General features: G+C 42.8%; 1 protein-coding gene across 1 annotated transcript in view; it reads left to right on the forward strand.

Annotated features, from left to right (window-relative positions):
* The window catches only part of LOC147465846 (DNA repair REX1-B protein), a 60442-nt gene extending 49447 nt beyond the window's left edge, over positions 1–10995 (forward strand). The window contains exons 2-4 of the mRNA XM_086512601.1: positions 9361–9454; positions 10024–10128; positions 10211–10995. Coding sequence (XP_086368727.1) covers positions 9361–9454; positions 10024–10128; positions 10211–10492 — 481 coding nt within the window. The 3' untranslated portion in view covers positions 10493–10995. The remainder of the gene's footprint in view (positions 1–9360; positions 9455–10023; positions 10129–10210) is intronic.
* The last annotated feature ends 1152 nt before the right edge of the window (positions 10996–12147 follow it).

A 12147-nucleotide genomic window follows, 5' to 3' on the forward strand; every position in this document is an offset into this window, starting at 1 on the left:
TCCTGCTGCCTCTTCTGCCAGAAAGTGCTAGCTCTAGTTTCCTTATATATTATATTAGCAAAGTTGCCCTACCTAGTTTTCAACAAAAGTCACTAAAAATAATAAGTGAAAAATGTCAAAAATAGGGAAAATAGGTCTATGCACTGTAAAAATGCTATTGATGGGTTCTGACTGGAATCTGATGGTCATGCTGTGTGCAACCGGAGGATATGCATCTAATCTAAGTTTCTGGACACGCATGGTCTGCGAACAGTGCCAGATCACTTCCTATTCTAGACTGACTCATAAAAGTGCCATATCACTTCCTATTCTAGACTGACTTCACTGAACTGAACTCTGGTCATGCTGTAGCTTGTCCACGGACACATAGGGTTGGATGTGTCACGTGACACAATACCTTCATTCACAGTGTTTATCCACTTTGCTTGTGATCATTTGCACTCTCTCACTAAAGCAACAGAAGGCTCTCCCTTCTGTAAGTAAAAGGAATCCTTGAGCACAATTCGGAGCACTCATCTTGAGTAAAGTTCAACATTCACTTCCGCTGCACCTTACACTTCATGAGAGAGTTCCTTTTACTTCTTGAGAGAGATTTGCAATAGACTAGAGAGAGAAGAGAGGAGATACTATGAGTGAAGGTGATGTGAGTGATAGAGAGAGAAAGAAGACTTAACACCGGATGGGGTCCCAAGGGCCAAATTCCCCTCCAAGGGTCCCCCTCTATCGCTAGAGAGGTATTTGCACAAATGTTGATACAATGGATCTAGATGCTGAGATGTTGATGGGGGTCTTGCAATAGATGCTTGGATATGTGAGGCTAAAGGTTGAAAACTGAAAATGCTAGTGTAACTGTTGGGGTACTGAGGGCTTTGGGGATAGTAGGCTGAAAACGCTGGTTTACCTGATGAGGAAAACGCTAGTGGTTGCAAAGATGCTAGGGTTGTTGGGATGCTGCGGGTACTCGTACTGCAGCTACTAAATGTTTGGAGAGGTGACCCCCAAGGTCATCTATAAAGGTTAAAAAGACTGGGTCGAGCAAAGTTATGTAGGAACCCCACGACTTTTTAATAATGTTGATTGAAATGCTATGGGAACATTCCCTAGTGCCTACCCCTAGCATACACTGGCTGTGCTCATGTTTAATCAGAGGGTATGCAACTAAATTAAAGTATCTAGACATGCACGTCCTGCGTATAGGCTCACGAGGGTTCCAAAACACTTCCTAAGCTGTCCTCAACCCTAGAAATAGGAGTTACAGCTTGTCCACATGCACATAGGGTTAGATGTGCACGTGACATGACTACTTTGAGTTTTGAAGTTCAAGTGTTAAAAGTTTTCCAATATTGTTTGCGTGATGCTGCGAGATTACCGTCTTGTCAATGCCAAGCTGCTTACAATAGTATCATAGCTGTAGTCGGTTCTTCTACCAAGGATCCCGTTCGACTTTTTGTTGTACACGCCATGGATTGTAAGAGAGAGTGTGACAAGAACGGGAGTGGGCCCCGCTTTTGTGGGAAGATGACTTATATGGTATCATGTAATGGAGATTCAAACAACAATAAATGGAGAGATGAGGAGTTTGATGATCCCCTCGAGAAAAATTCCCATTGAGGATCCACAGTTTAGATCTTCGCTGGCAATTGCAAGTTAGCACCTGTGCAAATCAGTTAATGAAGTATGCAGAGGATCGAAACTGTGGGCCCTGCAGTTCTCTATAGAGAGATGTGCTTGATGTGGTGGTGGATTGGACTTGTAGATTCCTTCTTCACTCTTGGAGGCCTGAGATCCATGGTTTTGTTGTGTACCCAAGATCTGAGAGGGGGTGTTAAGAGTTTTGGAGGTCATCTCCAAGGTTTCCCCATCTAGATCTTGTGAGTGAGGGCTTCTTTGTGGTTGTGCACAAAGAGAGAGTTTTATTTAAAATTACATACCATAGCACATGAGACCTTTCAAAAGATACAAAGACCATAGACTACATTTATAGTAACAGTGATATATCAATTAGACAGTCTATCCAAGTGATACATCAAAAAGTTACAGGCCATAGTGAGTAAACAAGTCCTGTATACTATCAGTAAGTAAAGTGCACAGCATGTCCAGCTTTCCCATCTAAAGACGAAGGAGAGAGCACCCTTACCTGCATCCACAATAAGAAAACAACCTATCGGTTAGCCTTCAAATAGCATTACAGGTAACTTGGGTGACCCTAGTTGTCATCCATGTCACCTAAGTTTTTAAATGAAAAAACTTAATGCTGTATGTGAAAAAAACAAATGATTGAGTAAGATTCCAGTAATTACTGAAGGTTATCTCTTCTGTCTAGTTCCCTTCTTATTGTTATAAAAAATATGAGTTCATTTAAAGTCATTCCTTTTAGGTACCATTAAATCCATTACCAATAACTTTCAGCAAGGTTCTATATTCAAGCCCATTTTATGTTGTTACAAAATATTCAAGTTCTCATTTCATAGGTGTAACAAAACCAGCCCAGTTTTCTGTAAGGTGCAGCGGAATGAATGTTGTATTTTCTCAAGATTAGTGATCTTTATTGCTCAAGGTTCTTTTTAGTTCTTAGGGAAAGAGAGAGCTTTCCGTCTTGTAGAGTGCTGTGGTCACGAACAAAGTGAGTGGATATTGTGCGTGCAAGTGAATGAGACTGAGAGAAGGAGAGAGAAGAGATACGACACCCGAGAGGTTGTAAAACCCTCCTCCGAAGGCCCCACTCTCGTCGGCGAGAGTGGTCTACTTTGATTGCACAAAGGTGTACAATGAGAATGCAATTGATTGATGCAATGGGACTATGCCGATGACGACGACGGTGATGACGACGACGACTCGATGGCTGAAATCTGTAGGTTTCTAATCGCTGAATTCGGGGACTGTTTCGGTGGCTGAAAATGACTGTTTCGGCTGCGTTTTTCGAGGCTAAACTTGGGGGTACTTCTGCAACTGAATGGGGGTTGATCTGCTATTGTTCTACTGCTGAAAACCTGCGTTTCTTCAAGGGCTGAACTGCAGATAAAAAACGCTGATTTGCTGAAAACCAAACGCTGAAAATCTGCTGAAGTCTGCTGGCGTTTTTGCATGAGAAAACGCTGGCTGAAGTGGGGTGGGGAATCGCTAGGCAATGGCTGATCTGGGGATGGCTGAGAAAAGCAAAAACGCTAATGCTGCTGGGTTCTGTCGCGGGAAAAACACCGAGGGTGATAGGAGGTATGGCGATGGGGGGTCATGAGGGGTTGCCTGTTGAGCGGGAAGCTCTTGCTGCCTCTTCTGCCAGAAAGTGCTAACTTGGGTTTGCTTATATATTAACTTAGCAAAATTGCCCTACCTACTTTTGTTGGAAAGTCACATAAAAATAATAAGTGAAATTAACCAACAAATAGGAAAATAGGCTAAATGCACTGGAAAATTCCCCTAACTGATGCTAATGGATTCTGATGGGAATTCCGATGATCATGCTGTGTGCAACCGGAGGATATGCATCTATGCTAAGTGACTGGGCATGCACGGTCTACAAATAGACTCACAAAAGTGCCAGATCACTGCTAATCTAGACTTGACTGAACTGACTGAACCCTGCTGTGGTATAGCTTGTCCACGGACACATAGGGTTGGGATGTGTCACGTGACATCCCCTCCTTTTCAAAGTAAGGTACTGATACCGAACTGTATGGCGTCGAGGAAGATCGCCATCAACATCCGGAATCCTGGAAGGGACTCTTCGCCGGTCCACTCTGCTGTGTGGGTCGAGCGGTACTTGAACTTCATAATGGTCTGCAACGATTGCTTCTTTGGGCCGCGCCGAAAGCAACACAAAATCTTTTGAATCTCCTTCCTTGCTTCAACTTCGTCTAGGGATCTGCTTCTTTCGTCTTCAAGAATCTCCATGGCTGAAAATTCCTGAAACCATCTCCAACACAAAACCATGAACATACCCATTCTATGTTAAGTGAAGGAAAAAAATCTTGTCTTCTCTAAAGACTGTGTATGCAATGTAGATGAACATAGAAACGGAGTGACAACCCGTTCATCAAACACATGCAAACAATGCGGTCGAATCTTTTCTGTTTGATCGAAATCAATCAACTGTGGCAAATCACAATGGAAATGCCCATGCTTGGTGCTCATACTATCATGTGATCTTTCGGAAATTGTGTCATGCCAAGGAAGAGACATGGAATGTGACTTCCTTACATACAAAATTTTCAACTTTTCATGAACAATCCGCATACATTCGTGTTCATCCATGAGAGAAACGTGCTCAACATACAATATGTTATGCCTAGGAAAAGGGATCACATAAAGATGTTGACTAAAATACAAGAAACGATCACGAATGAAACACTCGAACAATGCGTGCGTATCAATCATGCGAACACATAATACTTCTTGTGAGGGTTCTTTGGACCAAGGCTCGAGAGCCAAGATCGCTTCTTCGGGATCTATCGAATCTTCTTGTGGGGGATCTGTGGACCTCGACTCGAAAGCCAAGATCGATTCTTGGTGATTGATCGAATCTACAACACGGTTAGCTTCGCTAGAAAAAGCATCCACTAACACATCATCCTTGTGAACAATCACATCATCTTCATGCAACTCATCATGCTTGTGAGAAATCACATCTTGACAATGCAAATCATCATGCTTGTCATTGTCATCCAAATCATTATGCAAATCATTGGCATCCAAATCATCATGCTTATCATTGTCATTCAAATCATCATGCTTATCTTTGTCATCCAAATCATCATGCTTGTCATTCAAATCATCATGCTTATCATTGTCAATCAAAACATCATCATGCTTCACACAATCATGCAAATCCTGTGTGTCATGCTTGGGAGAAGAAGAGACTGAGAGAGTCTCCTTTTCCCGATCTTGTTGCATCTGTGCCTGTATTCGAGAAAAGAGTCGCAACATCTCTTGCCTTATTGCTTTGTTCTCGCGATCAAACTTGGCTTGCATTTCTTTGTTCTCTCGATCAAATTCTGCTTCTCTTGCTTTGGCTTCCAAGCGTGCTTGCTTGCTCTCACGCGCTATGGCTGCCATTCTTTCTTGGTACTTACACTCGATGGTTGCCATGTCTTCTTCGTAGGCTTTTCTTTCTGCTTCTCTTTCTTGGTCCAACTCTTCCATAGGAGTTAGTGCAATCTTTGTCGTAGATGGGGAAGGGTCGGATAAACCTCCTGGTGGGGAAAATTCTTCTTCGCCTCTCTCATGCTCATCACCTCCAAGCGAAGTATCCATTCCGCTTCGAGTGATGATCATTCTGAAGTCGTGGGTTCTTGTGGGTTCTTGGGTTCTTAAGTTCATGAGGAACTTGGGTTCTTGAGGGTCTTGGTTCCTTAAGTTCACGAGGAACTTGGGTTCTTGAGGGTCTTGGTTTCTTAAGTTCACGAGGAACTTGGGTTCTTGAGGTCCTTGATTCGTGAGAATCTTGGGTTCCTGAGGTTCTTGAGTCTTGAGGGTCTTGGGTTCTTGGGGTTCTTGAGGTTTTCTTTCACTTGTAAATCGCGTTGGAGAAGGATCTTCTCTTCACCCGAGTTCTACTCCTTTCTGCGGGCGCACCCCTTGGCGGCCTTGCGTTCACACCAAGTTTGCTTTTTCCCACCTCACGTCGATTGGCCGGCCGCTAAGTGCACGGTCCGCTCTCAATGAGTGAAAAGAAACACAAGGGGAGACTGGATAAGCCCTTCTTTCTTGGGATTCCTGTCACTCTTCAACAAAACATGATTAGGAATCGCCACGCCCAAGCGAACTTGGGTTCGTGCGATTGCAACAAGAAAAAAATTATTGTGGTTCTTGTGGTTCTTTCCTTGAGTAATGCAGAACACTTCCAAGGCTCTGATACCAATGTAAGGTGCAGCGGAATGAATGTTGTATTTTCTCAAGATTAGTGATCTTTATTGCTCAAGGTTCCTTTTAGTTCTTAGGGAAAGAGAGAGCTTTCCGTCTTGTAGAGTGCTGTGGTCACGAACAAAGTGAGTGGATATTGTGCGTGCAAGTGAATGAGACTGAGAGAAGGAGAGAGAAGAGATACGACACCCGAGAGGTTGTAAAACCCTCCTCCGAAGGCCCCACTCTCGTCGGCGAGAGTGGTCTACTTTGATTGCACAAAGGTGTACAGTGCGAATGCAATGGACTGATGCAATGGGACTATGCCGATAACGACGACGGTGATGACGACGACGACTCGATGGCTGAAATCTGTAGGTTTCTAATTGCTGAATTCGGGGACTGTTTCGGTGGCTGAAAATGACTGTTTTGGCTGCGTTTTTCGAGGCTAAACTTGGGGGTACTTCTGCAACTGAATGGGGGTTGATCTGCTACTGTTCTACTGCTGAAAACCTGCGTTTCTCAAGGGCTGAACTGCAGATAAAAAACGCTGATTTGCTGAAAACCAAACGCTGAAAATCTGCTGAAGTCTGCTGGCGTTTTTGCATGAGAAAACGCTGGCTGAAGTGGGGTGGGGAATCGCTAGGCAATGGCTGATCTGGCGATGGCTGAGGAAAGCAAAAACGCTAATGCTGCTGGGTTCTGTCGCGGGAAAAACACCGAGGGTGATAGGAGGTATGGCGATGGGGGGTCATGAGGGGTTGCCTGTTGAGCGGGAAGCTCCTGCTGCCTCTTCTGCCAGAAAGTGCTAACTTGGGTTTGCTTATATATTAACTTAGCAAAATTGCCCTACCTACTTTTGTTGGAAAGTCACATAAAAATAATAAGTGAAAATAACCAATAAATAGGAAAATAGGCTAAATGCACTGGAAAATTCCCCTAACTGATGCTAATGGATTCTGATGGGAATTCCGATGATCATGCTGTGTGCAACCGGAGGATATGCATCTATGCTAAGTGACTGGGCATGCACGGTCTACGAATAGACTCACAAAGTGCCAGATCACTGCTAATCTAGACTTGACTGAACTGATTGAACCCCGCTGTGGTATAGCTTGTCCACGGACACATAGGGTTGGGATGTGTCACGTGACATTTTCACCTTAAGATAGCAAAGTACAGCTATCCATAATATACAACAAACCTTTCACGCTGTTTAAACCATCTGTGTACCAGAGAAGGCACAGCCAACCAATGTTAGTTAGCATTGATATAGTGCACACTATCCAGATCAGCATTGTTTTAAAGCCCAAAAAACACCCCTGTTCCATTCAGTATGCCAAAGCTTCATAATACTGGAAAGTTAGTAACGAAAAACAAGAACGTGGCTATGAAGCCATAAAGTGAAGCTACACGGTGTCAAAAAAAGCCAGAACCTTGGCTCAAATGAGTAATGCCCTAGTATATACTCCAAGTACATGAGTTATATCACTTGCCAACCAAAAATGTAGACCAGCTACTTGGAATATAATACAGTCGGACCAGCAAGTCTTATACCAATATTATAATCACAGTAAAAACCAGTATGACCAGCAAAGTAAAAACCTTTGGTCAGTCAAGCAATCAAATCCTGTATGGTCAACCAACTGAACTAGTCCTCCTTTCTACATTTTGGACCAGTAAGATTAGTAATTAAGAATGCCAAGAACGAGTTCTATACAACCAGCCATCTGAGGAGACAAGTATCCCAAAACAGGTTGAAAAAAGTCCTAAGTGTAGAGTGTGTAGCCTTCAGTATTCAAGTGTTCTATTATATTTCCGATCCTCCATACCCAACTCAAAACAACATAGCATGTGTACAGCACTAGGAATGAAGTCTTGATTCCTCATGTAGGCTTCATCCACTACTTAGAGCACCATAGTAAGTTAGGTAGTATCACCATAATACATAACCAATTCAGAGAGAGAACTCCCTGCCGCACAAGTACAATTTTATGAATCATTAAAGAGTGCCAAAAACAACCAAATTATGCAGCCCATCAATCCAAACAGAATGAATTTGGGGTATACTATGTTAGCTTCTCCATGAATCATAAGGTATCATGCCAGTATAACAAGCACCAGGTCATCAACAAAAGATAGTTTAAACGGATGTTCACTTTATCCTATTGTGTATTGAAATAAACAGATCAGTTCGGCTTTCAAAGCCAACATCGCCAATAGGAACAACTACCCAAAGCTATAAAGTTTGAATGGGTACTCCCGAGAAAAAACCTAATACATAGTAGTCCCATAAGGAACGACAGTAACCATATAGGAGCATCACCAACCACAGTTTGATCAAAATGAGACTCAAACAACTCCAGTAATTCATCAGGTACATCCTAGTTTACTCCTTTGAATCATGAAAGAAATCATTAGGGAATACCTCTGAGTTTCCAGCACCATCGTTCTTGCTGCATGCCATTTGGATGGTGTGTATAACACTCACTCACAGACAAGGAGAGAAAATTTACACATAGTGAATGACTTGCTAAATGAAGGCTAAGTGAGCACGAATGCTCACCTTTTATAGCATTCCCGGTTGCTTCATTCCGCCTCTGTAGCACTTGTAGGTAGTAGCAATTGGCAATAGAGTAGGTCCGCGGGTAGAGGAAGAATTAGCCCCATATTAGAATCTAAACGGCGCGGTGGCAGGGAATACGCCCTTGCAGGAGTCGATCCAAAAAGCCAGTGCAGCAACAGGGTCGCGGTGCATTTACTTAGAGAAGTGCCTTATGCATGTGCCTATAGGGTATTGTTCACACATAGCTCCGCAAGGTTAGGTAAAGACTACCAATATTACCAATACCCACCAGGTATGAGGAGGTTTAGAAGAGTGTTTTCATGGAATAAAACTTCATACAACCATAGCAGGGAACCTAAACAAATTTGTTAATCTATAGCATAATTTTAGGTCAGTGAGTTTTAATATATTAAAGAATTGGCTTTTGAAGGACCAAACAGAGACTAGCCAGCTAATGAGCCATGATGTATTGGAAGAATGGGAGGGAATAAAAGCAGACTTCTTAGACCTTGGCAAGGACTCAAAGAAAGAGAGAGAGAGAGAGAGAAAGAGAGAGAGTGTCATGGAATAGCAAGAGTATATAAGTGAAGTGGAAGGGCTTTTAAAACCCTAGCAAGGACTCAGAGAGAGAGAGAGAGAGAGAGAGAGAGAGAGAGAGAGAGAGAGAGAGAGAGAGGAGAAGAAGAAGAAGAAGAAGGAGAAGAGAGTTTTAACGTCGTAGGAAACTATCCCAGGATACCTTAAAGATCTAACCGACCAGGAGAGTTGAACTCAAGACCTGTTATTCAAGAGGGAAACGGCATAACCAATCTACCACACTTGGGTGATAGAAAGGTTATACCATTTTCCTCTTTTATTAGCGCACACACACACACCCGAGAGAGAGAGAGAGAGAGAGAGAGAGAGAGAGAGAGAGAGAGAGAGAGAGAGAGATTTTTGAACTTTTTGTTTTGCAGTGCTTTTCAAGATTTTTTAGTCAGTGGGGCTGAGGCAGCTTATCAGCAAGTTTGCAGTCAGATTACTACAGAGTTTAATGATTGTTCAAAACAGGTAAGGCAGCAGCAGTTCCATCACTCAAAATGGCCTATCAAACTTAGGACATGAAATATTAGCGAGCATATGAGTTTTAGAAGTAGTTGGTAGCTGTAATTGTTTGGGTTTGGGTAGGGTTCGCTTTCTTCTCAGACTTGGGAATTGTAGAAAATATTGTTTGGGACTTTTTAAAGAAAGGTTTTGTAGTGATCAATGCGTGTTCATCAGTACATGTTGAATGGTTTCAGGGCTGTAAGGGCTTATTGGAGTCCCTTCCACCATCAATTGATACTCCACGCATTGATAGTGGAGAAGATGGAGTTTAGTGAAAATTAAGTGCTGCCCAAGTCTCTTCGTGAATAAGCTGATTGGGGATTGCCACTGACAAGCAGGAATATACAATTAGTGACATTGTGTATTAAATTGACAAGTTGCCACATGGCATTCCTTGTGATTTCAGTAGACTGCAAAAGAACTTTAGGGTGGGCCTGTGGAGGGATTCCATACCATGTAGAAACACAGTGGGGATGTCATGCGTTCGTGAGTTTGTCAATTGATCTGTATTGGTGATTCTTGTTGAATTGTAGATACTCAACTTGGAGCTTTTGTTCAGAAGTCCAAAGCACTGCAGAGAAGATTTGGCAAAGCTTTTGCAGGCTGTGCAAGCTCAAGAAAAGCAGAAGCTGCACATGGTGCCTTCAACAAACAAGCGTATTTGAATGTTTGCCATGTTTTACTGGTTCTTATGCATACTTTGTGGTGTGAACTTCACAGACAGCCCAGCTTCAGGTTTTGAAGAAAGCAGGAAGGCCATCAGAGCGTGTTATCACCCATGAACAGTGCCAGTTTGCGGGTAGGAATCATCAGCACCATTGTGTCCATGTACGGGAAATCTCTGTTGCCGATGGTCTGGCGGATGCAGAAGCAGAGTTTGAATACAATGCTGCTTTGAATGAAGCTATAAAAGGCGTGCAAGATGCCGTGTCAGCTATCAATGAGTACATTGAAGAGGTTCGTTATGAAATTGATGATATGCAGGCTGGTGAATTGAAGTAATGCTCACTTGAGATAGTGTATGGTGTGCCCTGTGGGAAGATTGCTGGTTTGGACTTAGTCTCCCCCCTGGAATGATGCACTAGGAATGGTCCTAGGAATATTCTGTCTCTGATGCTCTCGTCAGCCTGTGTAGATCTGTGTAGATGGTAGCGCTTTTAGGTATGTATACCTAGGGACGTGGCGCTTGAAAACAGCGGGCGCTTGAAAAAGGGTGTTCTAACGTATTAACATAGAAGGCAGAGAGCATTTGTACGACAATGCTCACAAACAAGGCTGAGCTAAATCACCAAGGAACCTCAGAATGCAATAAATGGCAAAGTCTTGCTGTACAAAGGGGGATAGCACAGATCACACTTTGACAAAAATGTCTAATTAGGATCTTCCATTTGAGCACTCTGATGCAACTCTGATGCCTTAAGATTGATGCAACTGACACTAAGAATAAAGGTAAGCAGAAAAGAAGATAGATGTGGCAGAAATGCCCTTGCATTTACGCTTTTCAATAGTATTTCATGAGAGAGGGAGAGGGAGAGGGAGAGGGAGTATGTGTGTGTGTAACCTGTTTGGTCACACTTGTGACAGGTCACTCACTAAACTTGCAAACCACCAAAATTAGAGAACATCAAAGCATTTGTAAAGACAATACAAATCTTGCACGAAAAGCTTTCAATTTCCATATTAGGAGCATTAGTAACCTACGTGTGTGCTGTTTGGTCCTTTTAATTTTTCATCTTTTTTTGGCTTTTTGCCTCTTGTTTGCTTTTGGGCTTGCTTTTTACTGGGCCATTGTTCTACTGTTGGTTTCCTGCATCCACCTACCATATAATCGGTGGTGGTGGTCGACACTTGGCCAATCAGCTGCTACACCGCAGGCTAGTATTTGAATTTCCATATTAGGAGCATTAGCAACCTACGTGTGCTGTTTTGTCAGCTTTGTATTGCTTCATATCCAAATGAATGTTATCATGCGATCACATACGCCTCTTCCTTTTGACAAAGCTTATTGACCTCAATAGGCATCACCAATCAACAAAGGCCTGTTGGAAAAACAAACTCTCTGTACGCTTGCTGCTTGTGTCTGTTTCAAATTAGCAACCAGTACAGGCCTTGTGTACAATGCTTTTCTTGTTGTATATGTTGCATATCGCAATGCATTTCCTGTCATATATGTTCCAGCGTAGTGCTGTTCACCTAGAGCGCTTTTTTAAGCTTTTGTGAGCTATCATAAGCTGCAAAGGCACTCATTGGGTTGTTAAAGCTTTTACCACCTCGTTTAATTGCTGCTGTGTGGGTAGCTTCAATATCCAAGGATTGCGAGAGGGAAGTTGTGACAAGGGCCTCTCGTAAGCAATAGGTGGTGATCTAAACACTACTATTGTACCTATAATAGCCCCAAAAATTATTGGCTATAAGGAAAGAGACAAGACCATTCTCTCGGCATAATTGCCAAGTAATTCTTTATCTTGACCAAGTAATGGCGAGTAACTTTATCTCTTATCTTCCTCTCTTTTGTGCTAAAATTTTCTAGATTATGGATAAAAACCTACACCATCAATTACCTTCATGCCTGTGTGCTAGTTCTCCCTCCGTCGATCTCACCGTTGGGGCTTCATTAAAAACCTCTCATGAGGAAGGCCGACATTTAGGGGGGTGGT

This window comes from Adiantum capillus-veneris, chromosome 1 (assembly GCF_014529385.1).
Source record: "Adiantum capillus-veneris isolate H3 chromosome 1, ASM1452938v2, whole genome shotgun sequence".
Lineage (NCBI taxonomy): Eukaryota > Viridiplantae > Streptophyta > Polypodiopsida > Polypodiales > Pteridaceae > Adiantum > Adiantum capillus-veneris.